The 19,409-nt window shown below is 59.4% G+C and overlaps 1 protein-coding gene and 1 long non-coding RNA gene across 4 annotated transcripts; one reads left to right on the top strand and one right to left on the bottom strand.

The window, feature by feature from the left end:
* Nucleotides 1-805: 805 nt before the first annotated feature.
* LOC123949973 lies at nucleotides 806-11,443 on the bottom strand. Of its 3 annotated transcripts, none has more exons than XR_006820107.1 (4): nucleotides 11,309-11,443; nucleotides 10,441-10,708; nucleotides 9,327-9,474; nucleotides 806-1,411 (listed from the first exon to the last, which is right to left on the bottom strand). It is a non-coding gene; the product is annotated as an uncharacterized LOC123949973 (long non-coding RNA). The 3 variants fall into 3 exon arrangements; XR_006820105.1 differs by having other exon boundaries at nucleotides 10,441-10,705; XR_006820106.1 differs by lacking the exon at nucleotides 806-1,411 and adding an exon at nucleotides 5,295-5,592 and having other exon boundaries at nucleotides 10,441-10,705.
* SLC22A12 (solute carrier family 22 member 12) lies at nucleotides 10,702-18,337 on the top strand. The gene is made up of 10 exons (XM_046017759.1): nucleotides 10,702-11,189; nucleotides 11,816-11,919; nucleotides 12,386-12,540; nucleotides 12,615-12,783; nucleotides 14,951-15,074; nucleotides 15,197-15,312; nucleotides 15,947-16,161; nucleotides 16,544-16,652; nucleotides 16,839-17,042; nucleotides 17,558-18,337. Exons 1-10 carry the CDS (start codon nucleotides 10,788-10,790, stop codon nucleotides 17,619-17,621), a joined length of 1,662 nt encoding a protein of 553 aa, XP_045873715.1. The 5' UTR covers nucleotides 10,702-10,787; the 3' UTR covers nucleotides 17,622-18,337.
* The last annotated feature ends 1,072 nt before the right edge of the window (nucleotides 18,338-19,409 follow it).

The raw sequence follows: 19,409 nt of genomic DNA, 5'->3' as shown, positions 1-19,409 counted from the left end.
CCTTCCCGCCCCTCCCTGTTACTCCGGAGCCCTCCTGGTGTCTTTCATCACCCTTCTGGGATCTGTCTTCACAGAGTTAGTGGTTGGTGCACCTGCTGGCGGGAATGCATTTGTCCTGTTCTCACCGTGTCCCCAGAACTCTGCTCCAGAGCCTGATTCACGGTATTTTCTCAATAATTGTTGGTGGGATGAACAAAAGAATGATTGAATGAGTGAATGGCAGAGAAGAGAGCATGAAGGGGCCAAAGAGAACATTCTATCGTTCAGTTGCGTCTCCATTCTCTGCCTCCACCTGCTGGAAGCCTAAAGTCCCACCTCCCCGACTTCGAGTGTGGTGAGAGGCTCCAGAGAGCACCCCCATCCACAAATATCCTCTTTCCCACCCCACCTCCAGGCACCAACGTCAGCTCAGGCTCCCTGACCATGCCTCTCCCCCTCCCCGTGGCATCACCGGAAGGTTCCATGTCCTCTGAGTCCGGGAGGCAGCACGTGTCCTCACTGGCCCACCAGAGCCCCCTGCCCCCACCAATCTGTTTCTAAGCACAGGAAGAAAGAAAATCAACCCTTTTCTGGGCGTAGAGCAGCAAGGACGGACCTGTTGGGGAACTGGCTGCCACGCTCTCTCCTCTGTGTGGACGAAACGGATTTGTAGCAGGACTGAAGCTAAAACAGGGGCACCTGGGGGGGGGGGCTCAGTCCGTTAAGCACCTGATTCTTGATTTTGGCTCAGGTCATGATCTCAGAGTCATGGGATCGGAGCCCGCCTCGGGCTCTGCGCTCAGCACCGTGTCTCCTTGTCCCTCTGCCCCTCCGCTCCTCCCCGCTCTTCACGTGCGTTCTCGCTCTCAGATCAATCGATCAATCAATCAATCAATCAATAAAATCTTTCTTTAAAAGGGGGAGAAAAAAGACTGAAGCCAAGAGAGAAGCAGAAGCAAGGGACAGAGGCAGTGCCCAGCGCCAGGGCCCCATGCCGCCAGTGCACCCCCTCCTCCTGTCACCAAAACCCAAGTCTGGCTGCCAGACTTTTGTCATCGGTCGTGGCTCGCAAGGCCAATGTTGAAGAGACAGGTTTCGACTGGCAAAGACGAGGAGCTTCATTCAGGCAGCTGGTCACCCGAAAAGGTGGATTCTTGTCTCAAAGCCAACACGAGGCTTCTGCCTGGCCCAGAGGTTTTTAAAGGGGTTTAATCAGCTAAGAGAGCACGGGGGCGTGGATCTGTGGCTTTTCTTGCTTATGTCGGGACTCGGTGATGCCACCTCGAGAATCATCTTGGTGCTCAGAGGTGGCCAAGAAGGTCCGGTCCCTCAGTGCCCCCAGAGCTGGTTGTGCAAGACGACTCTGTTCTCTCTGCAAAGGGGGCACGTCTACACATGCACAGAGGGCGGTCAGTGAAGTCCTACGTGTGACCTTAAAAAGAAAAACCACGTTGCTAAAAGACTGCTGGACTAACCAGAGCACCAAGGCGGCTTCAAGCGGACAGGCTGGCCTCTGTGGCCTGGGAACGTTTAGTTTTGGTCCCTGATTCCCCAAGCCCAGCGGTGTGTGACTCTCAAGGAGAGCAGACTGGTTCCATTACAGATCAAGGGCCTTAGGTCAGCAGGCAGGGAAGGTTGTTAACTCACTTTGCCTTAAGACCCAGTGGGGTGCGGTTACACCCCTAGCTCATGGGATTTGAGGCAATGTCAGCCTCTCCCCAAAGTGCCTGGTGATGCTCGGCTGGGGCCCCAGAGCCTGGTACCCCGTGGAGGCGGGGTATCCGCAGGAGCTGAGAACCAGCCCCTCAGGGATACACTGTCTCCATGAGGAACCCCCCACCCCCGCTCCGGGCCGCATGGGGGAAGGCAAGACCCTGAGGACACCTGGTCTTGCAGGAGAAACTACAGCAAAGAAGAGAAGAGGACAGAAGTTTCCTGGGATAGAAGGAGCAGACCTCTGGGCCGGGAGGAAGCCGAGGAGAGAGAGAGGGGAGGGAGAGAGGAGGCAAGATTGTCGAGTTCCAACCAGACCTGGATGTTTTCATGGCTATGGGGCAAAGCGCCCTCTGTCTCCTCAAACCTGCCCGACTGAGGCCAGCCGTGCACACGCGTCTGAGTGTGTCCGTGCAGGCATGCGTGTGCGAGTATGAGCATATAAATGGAGCATATAAAGCCTTGGGTTTCTAGGATACAGAGCGATGGAGTACAGACACGCAGGGAGAGCCAGAAGCCACGTGGCAGACAGAGACTCCAGCAGGGACAAGAAGTAACCAGAAGCTGGAAAGCCCCGACTTCACTGCCCGCTGCCCCCCAAAATGCTGTCCCTCCTGCATTTTGTTCAAACAGCACGGACAGGGAGTGAGCCCCAAGGTCCAGTCCCCTCCCATTCACACAGGTATTATTCCTCCAGAAGTAAGAGCTCCCCATTAAAACGGCCAAGCAGATACCAGCCGCGTGCGGAAAGACGAATCACAGTTTGACCCAGATTTACAGCAGCCTGAGTCTGTGGACGGCCTTCAAGGCCTGTCCTTCAAACAACATCTACCCGGGCTTGATCTGACTTCGGGCCAACCCCAGCCACCCATGAACCCTTCTCGAGGTAGCTTCCTGGGGCGACCAGGTGTCTCCCCCATCCTCATTGTCAGAAAAATATAAGATGTTGGTGACAGTCTTAATAACGGCGGCTCGCTGCTCTTTGGGGGCTGTTAGAGGTGATCTGTGCTCACTCGCACTGTCCTCACGGGAGCCTTATGAGATCAGAACTCTCATCGCCTTCATTTTACAGAGGAGGAAACTGAGGCACAGAGAGGTTAAACTCCTTTCCCAAGGTCACGCAGCTTGGGCAGTACAGGGATTTAAACCCGGGTGGTCGACTCCAGAGTCTTTGTGCCTAACCCTCGGACCACGCGGCCCCTCGTTTCAGGAGAATTCGTGGGTTTGTTAAAAACCCAGCGGGCGCCAGCTGCTCTGATCGACAGCTGTGGGCTTCTCGTCCCCAGAAGCAGAAAAGAAAACTCCCGATCTCACAGTGTGTTTGCACACTGCTGGCCAAATCCCACCACTGTGTTTTCCAGGCCAAATGAGAGGGATTTTGCCAAAATCCCTGTCTTGCCTTCCCCCCACCCCCTAAACCTTCAGCTTGTCCTCACACCCGCTTAAAATCACTTCTCTGGACAACAAGCTCTGCGGTCTGGTGGCAGCGGGGGGAGGTGTTTGCACCCGACCTCGTTAAAATGTGCCAGCCCGCGGCTGCGGTGGGCCCGGCCCTGCACAGAGCGTGGCAAAGTTCGGCCTGTTGGAGCAGCCCGCGCTCTGGCGAGTCTTACTCCGACGGCTGGTTAACATCTCTCCGTTGAATTTTAACATGAAATATCTTTTTGATGCAGCAAGGAGAGCAAAGTCCCTTTGGTGCAGGAAGGCCAGACGTGCCTGCGCCGCCAGGCACATGAAAGGGGAGCTGCCCAGCGCTCTCCTTGACCTATTTAAAGCGATTTTGTTCAACGGGCTGGAGGCACCTGGGCCGGGGGCTGCAGTCAGGGGGGGCTGTGGTCAAGGCCGCCGCAGCTCGCACAAGGGGGCCAATTAAAGCCACAGCGCGGCCACCGCTAAGCTCTGGCCACCTCCCCGCGATGGCTCCGAGCCTGCGCTCGTGGCTGCCCCCCACCCAGAGGTGCCAGCGTGGACGATGGCTACGGCAGGTGGTCACACCTGCCCTGGGGGGTCAGCAGCCTCAAGGCCAGAGGAGAGTGTGCCCTGCTGTGGCCCATACCAGTGATGGCTCTGGAGCCGTGCCAGGGACGGGAGGCCAGGCTTCTGGGCCCCAGGGCCCCCTGGGGCTGGGTAGGAGGCAGGCCCTGTGCTGTGCAGCAAGGGGGGAAATGGGCTGTTCTTTGGGAGGCTCTGGAAGTCGGCTTGGGGAAGGCCACGTTTCTGTAGGAGGAAACCTCTTACTGAGTCTCTTGACCACACTAAAGTAGAGCTAAAATTTGGTCCAGCGCGAGAGGAGGCCAAGCTGGTGGAGTGGAGAAGCAAAGGGATCTCTGGCCCCAGCACTGAGGGGCTATGATGGGGACTGATTGGGGCTCCCTCTCGGGAGGTTCAAGCTAGGAAATGGGGGCACTGGGCTCAAGGGAAAGAGGGTCTGCGGGAAGGGGCTGCCAATCGGAAGGGAGCAGGACCCCAGGGAGAGGGACAGGGGCACTGAGGCAGTGAGCTTGCCATGAGCCCTTTCAGTGGCTTCCTGGCCTCCTCTTCTGCTACCCACCAGCCTTCAGCCAAGCTCAGAAGTTAAAACCGTAGCTACCAGAGCTCAGCAGACCCGGCTGGAGGCCCGATTCTGCCACAGAGTAGCCGTGTGCCCTGGATTACCCTCTCTGAGCCTCAGTTTCCACATGAGTAAAAATGGGTGTAAGAATGGGATATCTAGGGGTGCCTGGGTGGCTCAGTTGGTGAAACATCCGCCTTCAGCTCAGATCATGATCCCAGGGTCCTGGGATGGAGCCCCACATCGGGCTCCCTGCTCAGCAGGAAACCTGCTTCTCCCTCACCCACTCCCTCTGCTTGTGTTCCCTCTCTTGCTGTCTCTCTCTCTCTGTCAAATAAATAAAATCTTTAAAAAAAAAAAAAAGAATGGGATATCTCATTGGAAGGGCTGTTGGAAGGATTAAATGAGTTGATAGAGGGAGGGAACTTAGAATCGTCTCCAACACAGAATAAAGACTCAACGACCGTTAGGAACAAGCCGCTCACCACCGTCATCACGAGACACTGGGTTATCTCTCAGCTGTCCGGAAGGGAATTCTGAGTTGAGCCTGTGGCCTCGTGTGGGGCACAGTTTTTAGTGATGAGGAGCAGTGGGGCCACCGTGTTCTTCTGGAAAGGAACGTTCCAGACTTTCAGACCTGCCCAAAATAGCCGTTCGGAACCAGGAACCACCAGGAGACCAGATCTTCAGAGGTTCTAGAGATGCCGGAACTCCGGGCACCAGCACGTGGGGGTTGGGGTGTCTGGAGAAGGGTGTTGCGGTGTCCGGAGAAGGTGAGAACCAGGATTTCTCATCCCAGAAACAACCCTGTGAAGTGAGGTCTGTGATGCTCTTTCCACAGAGGAGGAACTAGGGGCTGGTCAAGCCGCGCTGTGCCCAGACCCCTGGTCTGCACGCTGGGTCCTGCTCTGGGCACTGTCCGGGGCACCAGGACTCGGACTAGGCCCTGAGGACACATGGAGCCATTATCTGGCGGAGGGAAGAGGTCAAAGCCACAGCAGAGGCAGCAGGGGAGAAGCTGGGAGGGCAGGAGGGGGGGGTGCTGGCGACAGTGGCCCCCGAACAGAAGAGCAAACAAGAGGAGACAGCGTGCAGGGCATTTTGGGAATGAGCCGTGTGCTGTGGGGACAGGGCGCAGGCCCTGGGAAAGAGGCAGCGCAGCGAAGGCTCTGAGGGTGCCCTGGGGGCCAGAAGGAGGCTCCAGGCCGCTTGGTCTTGCCTCTGAAGCACCGGGGTGTCATCGAAGGTTTTGCACAGGGATGACAAGCTGGAGGCCGGCGGACACCTTCAACGGGATGGATCCAGAGTGCTCTCCCAGGATAGTCGCCCCGTCTTAAAGAATCCAGCCCCTGGAGATGAGGGAAGGCGGGTGACGGGGGGGGGGGTGTGGAGGCTCTAATGCTCGTACTGTGGCCCGAGTTCTGGGGACCCTGGAGGCAGAAGCAAGCCCAGCTGGCTCTGGCCACCACCTCCTCCAGCCACCTGCCTGGATTCCGCCGGCCCTGCTAGCTGCCTGGGGAATTTGCTGAGTCACTGACAGTAAGTGCTCCTGCCTGCCCTTTCTCCTGCCTGGCCTGGGACCAGAGGCAGCTGCTGTCACCACAGGACATCGGGGGTTGGGAGGAATCACAAAAAAAATCCCTGCTGCACGATCCGGGCAAAAAGATGTCCACAGTGTATCCCCAGGTCCAAGAAAAACCCATGTTGATGAACACGGCGTCTGTGCCCATTTTCGGGGCTGGACACAAGCTCCTGGGAACACCTGATGCTCTCCGAGGCTGGTTCTGGGCAGCGGACGCTATGCCTTTCTACGACGTGATCTCCCCTCCGTCTTCGGCCCACCTGCCTCACCCTGTGCTCCTCGTCCCTCTCTTCCCCCTCCTTCATAACCGAAACCACTCGCTTTTGCAGGCTCCTCCTCTTCCACGCCTCTAAAACTAGAGACCAGGGGCTCCATCTCTGACCTCATCTCTGCTGGGAGGGGTTGCTCCCTAGGTGAGCTCACCAGTCCAGGACTCAAAATGCCTTTCAGTCCTAACCACATCCAGGGGATCACCCACCCGTCCAGCTACATTATATTCAATTTGCTGCTTCTCATCAGGGAGAAGAACCTGAGCTGGGATGGAAATCAAAAATTCCTGTGTTCTAAATTTAGAGCTGTTTGTCTTTGGAAGGGCTTCTTTCTCTCTGGCTACATGGTTTCATTTTCACTTAGGGGAGAAGTTCTTTCAAAAATTTCCTATCCCCATGGGGTGCCTGGGTGGTTCAGTGGCTCAGTGGGTTAAGCATCTGCCTTCAGTTTAGGTCATGACCTTCAGGGTCCTGGGGTCAAGCCCCACATGGGGACTCTCTGTTCAGCAGGGAGCCTGGTCCCCCTCCCCCATCCCTGCCTGCCTCTCTGCTTACTTTTGATCTCTGTCTGTCAAATAAGTAAAATATTTTTTAATATTTTTTTACAGACTTTATTTATTTATTTGACAGAGAGAGAGATCACAAGGAGGCAGAGAGGCAGGCAGAGAGAGAAGGGAAAGCAGGCTCCCCGCCGAGCAGAGAGCCCGATGCGGAGCTGGATCCCAGGACCCTGAGACCACGACCTGAGCCAAAGGCAGAGGCTTAACCCACTGAGCCCCCCAGGTGCCCCAGTAAAATCTTTTTTTAAAAAGAATTTCCTATCCCATTCTGAGTATCAGCTTCCACTGTGACCAACTTTTGACTGGCTACGGCTTAATCCCTTCAAGTATCTTGTGAAATTGCAGCAGGAGCAGAGAGAAAAGACTCTCCAGGCGGTACCGAAGGACCCCAGGGATGCAAGAGCGGTCCCCAGAGAGAGTGCAAAAGTTAGGACCCTCCCAAGCTCCGGAGGCACCCCCAAAGACGGCAGAAAGAAAGAGGACGGAGATTAATCCCGGGAGGGCTGGGAGGGCTGGCAACAGGCAGGACAGCCCCAGCAGCAAATGGCCTGCAACCCACGCTTCTGTCTGGCCATATTTGGGGGGCCCCAACCCCGTGGCTGCATACGCAAGAACTGATAACTTGCACCTCCTTCTAGACAGGAAGTCAAGCAAGTTCTCAGGTCGCGAAACCGGAGACAAGGAGGCTATAGCTGTCCCCGGGAGAGAAAAGATCGGCAGCCAACGGGAACCTGAATTCACAAGAGTGTGGGTTTGGAAAGGAAGGGACAGTGTGAAATTGTACCTTCCTTTTCAACAGGGCTCCACAGAGATCCGGGAGAGCTGACTCTAGTAAGAATTCCCAGCCTTTGCACCAGCACCCCGATGTTGATAACAGTAATGCCCACAGTAGCCAAACTATGGAAAGAGCCCGGGTGTCCAATGACAGATGAATGGATAAAGATGTGGTCTGTCTGTGTAGACAATGGAATATTTCTCAGCCATCAGAAAATGAAATCGTGCCATTTACAACGATGTGGATAGAACTAGAGGGTGTCATGTTAAGTGAAACAAGTCAGTCAAAGAAAGGCTATTACATGATCTCACTCATGTGTGGAACTTAAGAAGAAAAACAGGATCACAGGGGAAAAGAGGAAGAAATAAAACAGGACAAAACCAGAGAAGGAGACAAACCGTAAGAGACTCTTAATCACAGGAGACAAACGGAGGGTTGCTGGAGGGGAGGGGGGTGGGGGGACGGGGGACTGGGTGACGGGTATTAAGGAGGGCACATGATGTCATGAGCACTGGGTGTTACCTAAAACTGATGAATCACTGACCGCTACCTCTGAAACCAATAATACATGATATGTTAATTCATTGAATTGAAATTTTTAAAAAGACCAAAAAGAAGAATTCTCACTCTTCTGCCCGTTTTCCCAGGGCCCCCACCTGCTGACGCAGGGCCCCCACGCAGGAGCTGCTCCTAGAAATTTCTTCCAGGTGACCCCCAAGCTTAGGCGGTTGGATTAAAGCCGAACCTTGCAAGGAGAGGTCCTCGAAGATGTGAATTGTTCCAACAATAGAGAAGAAGACCAAGGACTGGGAGTGTGCAGGGAAGACAAGGAGCCAGCGAAGGAGAAAGAAGCAGGTGCAGAGGGTGTTGGCCTGGGAAGCACCGTCCAGAGGGAGACGGGCCAGAGGCTGTGCTGACTCAAGGAAGGGGAGCCCTGAAAAAGTCACCAAATACAGCGGCAGTGAGGTCACTGGGAACTGGGGCGTGACACGGACAAAAGCCCGATGGAAATCTATCCCAAAAAGAATGGGAAGAGAAATTGGAGGCAAAAGCCAGTAACTCTTTTGTGGAATTGTCTAGAAATGGTAAGAGGAGAAGAGGTGGGTGCCGAAGAGAGGCACAAAAAGGGAAGGGACTTTCCTGAGGATTGGTGGGGGAAATGACATAGTTGGGCTTTTTTTAAAAATTAAATTAAATTAATTTATTTTTTAAAGTAAACTTTACCCCCAACGTGGGGCTCGAACTCATGACCCCAAAATCAAGAGTCAGAGGCTCTTCCAGCTGAGCCAGCCAGGCACCCCAGAAACTGGCATGTGTGTACATTGGTGGGAACGATCCAGTAGGGAGGGAAAGACAGAAGCCAAGGAGGCTGGAGCAGGTGGAGAGGTGGGCCGCAGGGCACACGGTGAAGGCACCATGAGAAGGGAGGGCACATGGGCCATCGAGGTGGCAGGAACAAAGGCAGAATTGGGGGGCCCAGAGACAAATCAGAGAATGAGACTCTTGGCTTCTGATGACTTCTATTTCCTTAGTGAAATAAGGAGAAAGGACACCTTTTGAGAGACGACGGAAGAGGAGGGGGCATAAAATAGCTCCAGGAGGGTATGCTCCCACAGAAGGCTAACAGAAATGCCATGCGCCATCACCAAACCAAGACAGAAGAAAAATAGAGCAAGAAAATGCAGTGGGTTCAGTAGACAATAGGAACAAGGAAACCAAGATGTAAAGGGAAAATACGGCAAAGACGAAAACATACCAGAAGTCCACACATGACAGTAATTCCAATAAATGTGAACAGGTTAGAATCACTAGTTAAAGTCAAAGGTTTTTTATCTAGGTTTTACAAGACGAGAGGTTAAGCTTGGTTTGCAGCCCAGAATGAGGAACCTGAACATACCAATGACTAGAGCAGGCTCCTGAAGTATTTATTCCCAAGTGTCAACAATGGCGATCACTGGTTGCTGAGTTTAGGACTAATCTTTGTTTTCTTTTTACCTTTCCATATTTTCTGAAATTTCCAGAAGGTGTGTACGTTGATTTTTATCCTCGGGAAAAAAAGAGAAGTTGCTGTTAAAACCAGCAGGCCTGCACCTGCTGTCCAAATCCATGCTGATCCCAAAGACACCCTACGGAAATGTCCCTGCCCTCCAGGACCTGGCTGGAAACGGGACCAGTCAGACAGTGATAGAAGGGTGCAGGCCAGTGCAAAGATGGGGCTCCACTCCTGACTTACTGAGCCCAGGGTTGGCATCCCAGGCTGGGAGCACCGGCAAGGACAGGAGCAAGGATGGGAGCCCATTAAGCCGGCCCAGGGCACACTGGGGAAGTGATGGGGGGAGTGGGGCTCAAAGGCCAGGAAGGCAAAGAGGTTGTACCTGGTGTGCTGTATGGACGGGCAGAGGGAAGGTGGGCAAGACAGAAAGCCGTGGGATGGGAGTTACTCCTGAAATAGTCAGTCTCATACCCCAAAGCACAGGAGAAGAAATGGCTGGGTCGCCATCTTACTCCTCCTCCAGCTGCCACACATCACGCACACACATCTCCTGACTATGAAGGGCTCAGAGAGAGGGACAGCCAAGGCAGCATGGGCTTCAGTGGTAGCAGACAACAGAGGGGAGGGGAGAGGGCGGGGGGGGGCAGGGCCACATCGGGGGAGGTGTGGGTGCAGATGGCTGACTTGGGCCCAGCCCACCCACCCCCCCCCACACACACACACAAGCTGAAGTCCTCACAGCACACAGATGTCACTCCTGGCTTACACCAGTCCCAGGATCAGTAAGGTCCCCGGCCAGCAGCTCTCTGCATGAGCCCTGGATAGTCCCCATTGTGAGGCGGGCAGGGATGCTTGGGACGGCAGCAGCCTTGCCAAAGCCTCCCCCACACCTGTCAGAGACCAGATGCCCCCGGCCAGGCCTCCCGGCCAGGCAGTAACCACTGTGCTCTGCCCCGGGCCTCCCTCAGAGCTGAGTTAAACTTTGACTGATTTCTGACCCCTGTTCCGTAAATGTCACCTGGTCACAGTTTAATTCCAGTCTGGGTGCTTTCAGTCTCCATGTTCCCTACTTCTTATAACCAGCTTCTCCTGGAGGTTTGGGGCCAGCTGCGTGTCTGGAAGGATGCTGGCGTCTTCAGGATCACACCTCACGGCTCCTGGTCCCAGTCAGAGCCACCCCGAGTGACCGTTGCTGGACAGACTTCCGAAGGGTCCTGACCCAGAGTCAGCGAGGGGCGGTGGCCTCTGCCATGCTCCAGACATCTTGGCTGACGAAGCAGGAGCTGCTGTGGGGGAAACAACCCCCCCGCATCGGCCCCTTGGCCCCGGGCCAGCTTCTGTGAAGTGGGCCCAGCACTGGGCTCCATGGCATTTTCTGAGCTCCTGGACCAAGTGGGTGGCCTGGGCAGGTTCCAGGTTCTCCAGATGGTGGCTCTGGTGGTCCCCATCGTGTGGCTGACCACTCAGAGCATGCTGGAGAACTTCTCGGCCGCCGTGCCCAACCACCGCTGCTGGGTGCCCCTCCTGGACAACAGCACAGCCCAGGCCAGTGTCCCTGGGGACCTGGGCCCCAAGGACCTCCTGACCATCTCCATCCCGTCTGGCCCCAACCGTGAGCCCCACCACTGTCTCCGCTTCCGCCAACCACAGTGGCAGCTCCTGGACCCCAACGCCACGGCCGCCAACTGGAGCGAGGCTGCCACGGAGCCGTGCGTGGACGGCTGGGTCTACGACCGCAGCACCTTCGCCTCCACCATCGTGGCCAAGGTAAGAGCCTCTCCGGACACCTTCCCCGAGTCCGGGCACTTGAGAAGCCAAGGTCAGAGCTCATATTTGACCGGACTCAGAATGGCCCCGTCCTGGGAGGGACCCACTTCCTCACTCACCACAGGTGGGCTTCCAGCCCCTCTTCCGGCACATCCCCTGCCCTAGGGGAGAGGGCGAATCTGGGGAGTCGGCAGGGGACTTGGGCTTGTGGAAGAGTGGACGGTGCCGAGAGCCGGGCCGGACCTGATTAGCTGTGACTCAGGGAGCTCTCCCCACCACCTGTGTCGGGGGGCAGGTGACCCCCAGAGTCCCACCAAATCTGGACAAGAGGGAGGGGCAGCCCATCCCAGCAAGGGGAAGGGGCCTCTTTGTAGAACCAGGGAGGCCTGGGAGAGTGGGGACAAGGCCCCAGCTCAGGGTCGCCCTGCAGAGTGGGTGGGGCAGGGGAGAGCAAAGGAGTCTAGAGAGGGCTTGACCCTGGACCAGAGGACAACAGGATGACAGCCCGGCCCTACCACCCTAGAGGTCCGCAGGCCACCCGCCCCCCACCGAGCTCACACGGGGCTTCCCACCCAGCGCCTCCGCCCCCTCCCTTCTGGGCTCAGCTCCCACTCCTCTCTCACCAGTGGGACCTGGTGTGTGACTCCCATGCCCTGAAGCCCATGGCCCAGTCCATCTACCTGTCTGGAATCCTGGTGGGAGCTGCCGTGTGTGGCCACACCTCTGACAGGTGAGTGCCCCGGGCTCCGGCAGCCCCCCTTCCCTCGCGCCCTGCCCCCCATGCTCCCACAGCACCCCACCACCAGCCACGACACCTGCATGGGTCTCGCTCCTGACACCTCCTGGCTCTGGCGCTGGGCAAGCCTCAGACCCACTCTGGGCCGTGGCTTCCCCAAGGCTCTGGGCTTGGAGAGGGTCATCTGTCCGATCCCGCGTTCACTGTTGAAATCCGCTGAGCCCTGGGCCTGCCTTCCGGTGCTGCTTCTGCTGGCAGGGGGCTCCTCTGTGCCCAGCGCGCCTTCGAGCTGCCTGGACTTTGGGGACTCTGCCGGTGCAGCCAAGCCTTTTGTGTGTGGATAACTCGGGTCCCTTCCGCCTCTGCCCGAAGGGCAAGCCCAGGTGCATCCAGAGCCCTGTGGCTGGTGCTGCGGGGCGCCGCGGATCCAGCCACCGCCTGTGTGTCTGTGTGCCCGCAGGTTCGGGCGCAGGCTGGTGCTGACCTGGAACTACCTTCAGATGGCCGTGTCGGGCACGGCCGCCGCCTTCGCACCCACCTTCCCGGTGTACTGCCTGCTCCGCTTCCTGGTGGCCTTCGGCGTGGCAGGCGTCATGATGAACACCAGCACGCTCCGTAGGTCCCCTGACCCGGGCCCTACAGGGAAGGCTGGCTCAGGCTCCCCGCTGACCCTGGCGGTCTCCTTGCAGTGATGGAGTGGACGTCGGCGCGCGCCCGAGCCTTGGTGATGACCCTGAACGCCCTGGGCTTCAGCTTCGGCCAGGTCCTGATGGGCGCCGTGGCCTACGGCGTGCGGGACTGGGCGCTGCTGCAGCTGGTGGTCTCCGCCCCCTTCTTCCTCTGCTTCGTGTACTCCTGGTGGGTGCCGTCCTGCCTCCACAGAAGCCTGCTCACCCTCCACCCTGCGAGCAGAGGGCTGGGGGTGCAGGAGCCTGGGAGCACAGCCAGACGGGAGGCCCAGGGGCCTGGCTCCGCTGATGGCCACCCGCTCACGATGCTCACCCAAGTGCCCGCGGCGCCACTCCCCTCCCTCGTCCTCCCAGTGCCTCCTCCTCTACTCATCCTTCTGCCAGCCCTTCCTTCCCGTCACCTCTGGGCCCTTTTCCATCTTGAGTCCCTGCTTGCCTTGGCATGTGTGGGGTGAGATGCAAAGATACAGCGCGCGCACTCGCACACACAGCCCCGGGCAGCCCTACGTACCAACCTTGTTACTAAAGAACAGGGATGGAGACCCAGTGGTCAGAGGGGACTCCCAGCACCCACACAGGGCTCTCGTGTGTGAGAGGTCAGGGAGCCCTTGCGCTGCCCTGAAATAAACCAGGCATGGCTCTTGGTGACCTCCTGAGATAGAGTAGGTACAGAGTAAATATTTGTTGGATGACCTCCTGGATGGATGGATGGCTGGATGGCTGGATGGATAGACTGAGAGAAGACAGACAGATAGATGGATGGATGATAAACTAGTGAGTGGATGGGTGGGTGGATGGATGGATGGATGGATGTCCTTTAGGGCAGAGCTGAGCCTGGCTCCTTCATCTACAGATCCAGCAACTTAGGTGCGTGGCCATTGTGGTCACTGCAGAGGGAAGGCCAGCAGAAGCCCAGGGGAGGACGGGGCTCCTGCTCTGGGAGGAGGGTTGACTCACGCACCTCTCCAAGCCCAACGGGATAGAGCCGAAAGCTCTTACAGCAGAGCCTCAAGCACCTAACTCGCAGTCACTCTCCAGCGGTGAGGGGGGGCGGGTCTCCTGTGCCATTGCTCTCTCCCAGGCCCCCCAGCCAGGGACCCCCAGCTCTGACTCCCTCCAAGGGCTGCAGACCTCGAATTCCCTCCTAGGTCCTGCGTCTTCCCGGGCCTCTAGCCCCCCGTTTCCCACCGACTGTGTGACATCTCCGCGACAGGGTCTTGGCATCAAGCCCCCACACCGGCTCTGTTCCAAGGCTTCTGTAGCAGGGAGAGCAGCCCCCACCCACCAGGTCCCAGAGTCAGGGCCACCATGACACCTCCTCCCCCTCCCTCCCCGTCCCCCCACCTCAAGTTCAGCAGGTCACCAGGTCTTGTCAACTCTACCTCTAACATGTGCCTCGAGTCCCCCTTCTCTCCCTGGTTCTGCCAACCCTGGAGGACCTCAGGGCCCCGTACACTTGGAGCAGGTGGCCCCATCCCTGGCTGCTGCTCCTGGGAGAAAGCAGGGCCTGGCTGAGGGGGGCCTGCCTGAGCAGAGGCCCGGAGGCAGGAGCCCGTGGAGCGCTGTGGGCACAACAGGGGACTTGGGGGGCTGGGCCGGTGCAAGCAGTCTGCGCTGCTGTTGAGGGCTGCAGGGGTGAGGTTAGTGTTAGGGGCTGGGTCCTGGCGTGAGGAGGGGGAGCTGGGATGTGTCTGGTTCGCTAACGTCCTGGCATGGGCAACAGGGTCAAAAGTGAGGCAAGGGCAGTGGGGAGGGGTCAGGTGCAAGGCGTAATGGAAGGTGACAGGAATTGGTGGCTGCCTGGGGGCAGGTGGAGGGACCTGGTGACATCAGGACCAAAGACCCTGCCCCAGGCCTGAGCCCCTGGCTGGGCATGAAGTTGTTTGCAAGGAGGGGCGGCCCCTGGGGGAGGACCCAGCTAGGGCAAGAAGGCTATGTGACAGCAGGGAGGCCCCGGACAGGAGGGGACCCTGGCGGGGCGGGGGCGGGGGGGACCTCACAGGTCTGCTGTCCTATAACCACTGGGGGGTCCTTACGGCACAGGGGTTCCTCCAGGCCTGGTTACCAGGAGAGGCAAGGGAAAGGCCACCGGGTTGTGGGGAGAGGACAGGGCCTCCCCACTACAACCCAAGAGGGAGAAGGAAAAAGGCAGCAAGGGTGGCCTGTAGGGAGAGGCGGGTGCCAAATGGCGTGGCCTCCCTGAGCCTGGGGCCTGTGGGCACCAGTGATACCGCCGCCGGGGACAGAAGGAGACAGAGGGGCAGTGAGGCTGTGCGGGCCAGGCCCTGGGAGCCACAGGCAGTGCCCCCTCCCATGTCCCTCCTGACCCCCTGCAGGTGGCTGGCAGAGTCTGCCCGATGGCTTCTCATCACAGGCAGGCTGGAGCGGGGCCTGCGGGAGCTGCGGAGAGTGGCCGCCATCAACGGGAAGAGGGAGGCGGAGGACACGCTGACCGCGGAGGTGAACTCAACCCTCAGATCCCGTCCCTGCCCCCGCACAGCCCCCGAGGAGGAGGCTCAGGGGGAGGAGGGCTGGCGCAGGGCTCCCAGCGCTGACGGGGCACCCCCACCCCACCCCTGCAGGTCTTGCTGTCAGCTATGCAGGAGGAGCTGAGTGCGGGCCAGGCCCCCCCGAGCCTGGGAGCCCTGTTCTGCACGCCTGGACTGCGCCTGCGGACCTGCGTCTCCACTCTGTGCTGGTAGACGGACGCCCCTTCAACCCCGCCCTGCCTGGCGCCCCAGCCTCTGCCTCTGGGCTGTCCCTGGCACCCCTCACCCCCCGCCCCACTGGGGATCCTGGAATCAGGGCTCTGGCTGGCATCCAGTCCAGGGGCCTCTAATGACTCCCCTGTCGGCACACGGTCCTGCCAGCACGGCCACCTCCCCTCTAGTGGTCAGGCTCCAGGAGGAAGTTGGGGGGCGGGTACTGAACCACCCAGCCGGCTGGGAAGGACATCGCCCACCCGCCCGGTCTGGAGGGGCCGGGGAGGAGGGAGGGGGATTATCAGAGCCCAAGAGACAGTGCCACCTGGCAAGGACTGGCACCGCTGAGACACACTCAGCAGAAGCCGCAGGCATGGACGGGACGGGATGTGGCACCCGGAGGGAGGGAGGAGGGAATATCCCGCCCAGGCTTCCCGGGGCCGGTGCACCTGGGCCTCCCATCAGGGCTCCCCATTGGCCGATCCTCACAGAGAGGCCCAGGGAAAGGTGGTCTACAGAGGCCACCCCACCACTACACGGAGCCTGCAGGAGGACGGTGGAAACGGGTCTGGGAACATATGAGCCGTAGGGTAGAGCTCCCCCGACCTGACGCCACCGGCCGCCCCGCAGGTTCGCCTTTGGCTTCACCTTCTTCGGCCTGGCCCTGGATCTGCAGGCTCTGGGTAGCAACATCTTCCTGCTCCAGGGCCTCATTGGGGTCGTGGACATCCCAGCCAAGATAGTCTCCCTGCTGCTGCTGAACCGTCTGGGCCGCCGGCCCATCCAGGCCGGGTCCCTGGTGCTGTCAGGACTCTGCATCTTGGCCAACACGCTCGTGCCCCTCAGTGAGCATGGCAGGGGCGCGAGGCTTCCCGATCTGGGGGCGCTGAGCCAGGAACAGAGGACGCTGGACCAGACCGGGGGCTCAGTTAAGAGGGAGGCTGCCAGGGCCTCTGGGAGAGATGGCTGAGAGCCCGAGCGCAGGGGGAAGGTGGGGAGCAGGGGGTCCAGGAGTGTTCCCGGGGTCTGCTCCGGGTGTCAGGGTGGGTGGCAGTTGGGGGACAGTGAATGTAGCCATGAGGTCACTTGGGACGTGCTCTGGGGACACCCAGGTAGAGCTGAGTCACAGACATTGGGAGGTCGGGGAGGGGCCTGGGCTGGAGAGAGCCCCCACATGACCTCGGGGCCCCTGCCACTGGCTTTGCTTAAGCCCATCTCTGTCCGCAGAGATGGGGGCCCTGCGTTCAGCCCTGGCCGTGCTGGGGCTTGGGGCCGTGGGGGCTGCTTTCACGTGCGTCAGCATCTACACCGGGGAGCTCTTCCCCACTGTCCTCCGGTAAGGGGGCACCCGGGGCTGGGAGGGCATGGTGGGGACAGCCTTCCCCAGCCTCGGCTGTTCCCACTGCCATCTCCCTTCCACGTGGTCTCAGGGCCGCCCAGGTGCGTCCCAGCTCAGCCTGGACCTCTGGGCCACCCTGGACGGGGGTGGGGGGGGCCCTCACCGGTGTGTCCGCGATGACAGGATGACCGCAGTGGGTCTGGGCCAGATGGCAGCCCGCGGGGGAGCGATCCTGGGGCCTTTGGTCCGGCTGCTGGCCATCCACGGGCGCTCGCTGCCCCTGCTGGTGTACGGCGGGGTGCCCGTGCTCAGCGGCCTGGCTGCCCTCCTGCTCCCGGAGACCCAGAGCCTGCCGCTGCCCGACACCATTCAAGATGTGCAGAACCAGTAAGTGAACTCCACCAGGGGCCACCTTCTCTGTCCCCCCAGGGAAACCCAGAATGGGGCAGCCCTGCCCCCCCATCCCCTCCCCTGGGCAGAGGGAGACGCCAGGGTGCAGAAGTCTGGCTCAGTCACACCGTGCATCTCTGGGAGGGGGGAGGCCAAAGCCTGGGCCTCCTGCCCTTCATGCCACCATCTGAGGCCCTGATAGCTGGCCCGCCCTCCGCTCCACCTTACAAGAGGTCAAGGGGAAGGCTGTGTGTAGTCCTTCGGAAAGCGGGGGGCCAAGGGTGCGATGGGCATGGTTGGGTGGCCTCAGAGGCCCCGGACTCTCCCGCTGACCCCTGGATGGCTGGCAGGACTGTCACGGTCACCCCCTCCCCAGGACGCTCTCAGGGAGCTCCTTCCTGGGCTCGGGAGAGCAGGGCAGGAGTCCGCCCCAGTCCTCAGGAAGGCCACAGGGCTCAGCGGTCTCGCGGCACCCAGGAGACACAAGCCTCTTGTCTTCCGTGTCTGAACAGGGCGGTGAAGAAGGCAATGCACAGCGCTCCAGGACCCACTGTCCTGAAATCCACACACTTTTAAGCCTCCCGGGAATTCGGCAAAGCGACACGGGGAGGGGCACCTTCTCTCCTTTGGAGAAGGCAGGACGGCAAAGGCCCCCATCTCTAGAAGAGGACCCAGGGGCGGCCCCTCTCTGCCTGAGGAGCCACCTTCAACAGAGAAAACCCAAGAGGATGGCTTCTGGCTGCCGGCGGCCCTGTGCACCCTCAGAGGACTCTCCCTCGTGACTGTGAGAAGGAGCAGGGACCCTGGGAAGCTGTCACCCTCCCACTCCCCTCCCCACTGCTCACGGCCCCCAGCTGCCCACGGCCCCCTTCCAAGCTCGGAGGGCACCATCACCCAAGATCAAAACTTCCCCAGCTCCTCGCACTGGCCCCAGAGCGCCGCACAAGTCTCAGATCCTCAGCGGTTCCCAAAAGACAGCTCTGGCCTCCGGTCCCCCCTCTCCACACTGCAGCCACAGAGCCAATCCTCCCCACCCCTTCTCTACCTGACCGAGTCCCTCCCAGACCCATGGCAATGGCCTCCATCCGGGGGCCCAGGGTCCAGCCCGAGGCCATAGTGAAACCCTTACCCACAGTCGCGGCCCTGCTCCAGAGTCCCACCCGGCCAGCCTCAACGTTCCCAGAGAGTTGGGGTGGCCCGCTTACCCCTTGACCCCAGCTCCCACACAGAGCCTGGAGGAGGCCCACTGGTGCGAGGGGACAAAAGAGGGAATAAAGGAACAAATGACAGCCCCTAGCTGACTCCAGGGATGAGCCGTGGGTTCCGGGCGGGGGTGGGGATGGTGGGGACGGCGGAGAGTTCTGGGGAGCTCCTCAAGGGGCTGGCCCTTTCCCAGGCCAGAGCGTCGGCCCTTTCCAGCCTGTTGTGCACTGGGCATCCTCCTGGTACCTCAAGGCATCGTCTTATCTTTTCCCAAACCCTTCAAGGAAGACAGCCCATTTTACAGATGGGAAAGTAAGGCACAGAGAAAGTGACTGCCTGCGACCTGCAGCTGGGAGCAGAGAATCGAGAGCCCAGCCCTGGTCTCCAGAGCCCTGGCTACGACATCCCCTTCCCCCCCTGGCCTCAGACTGTACAATTGGGCAGCCGGTGAAGCCTCTTGAGGCTGACACCTCGCTCTCAGAACCAGCCAGGACTCCGTGGAGTGCCCTGGCACCCCTTACAGGAAAACCCCAGACAAGGGCTCCAGTGGAAGGGGTTGGACGCCCGAGCTCCCCGAGCACAAATGTGGGTGCAGGCGGAAGCCATCTGTGACCCTTTGGGGTCCCCTCCACCCCAGAGCTGTGCTCGGTGACTTCTGCTTCTGCCTGGGTCACTGCTTCTGGGCAGCTGCACGAAGAGTTGTGCCCACACACACACACACACACACACCAGCGATGGGAATACTTGTGCTCGTACACGCAGATGAGGAGAAAAACAGAAAGCTGCTCCTTGCCCCTGGGAGACAGGATCACTAACTGGCCTGGTCTTTCCGCCGCAGCCCAGGGGCCTCTCGGGAAGAGAAGGTGGGATCGTGTCTTTCAACCATTACAGGCTGCCCCTCAGTGCAGAACTCCAAGACAAGGGCAGTGGGGATCACATTTATAAAGCTGCCCAAAGGCAAGTTTGTCTCGGCCTGCCCGAAACTTTTGGTCCTGTCTGCCTGCTGCCCAGCTGAGCCCCAGCTACTTCATTAGACTTGCTCAGCATTCTTGGGGCCCCCTGGTGTCCAGAAGCTTCCAGAAGAGAGAACACAGGATTGCTAAGAGAGGGCTCCCCCTCTCCCCTAGAGTGTTCTCTGGTTCACCAAGTGGTCAGAGCTAC

Source organism: Meles meles, chromosome 8, assembly GCF_922984935.1.
Source record: "Meles meles chromosome 8, mMelMel3.1 paternal haplotype, whole genome shotgun sequence".
NCBI lineage: Eukaryota > Metazoa > Chordata > Mammalia > Carnivora > Mustelidae > Meles > Meles meles.
This window is presented reverse-complemented; position numbering and strand designations above follow the sequence as displayed.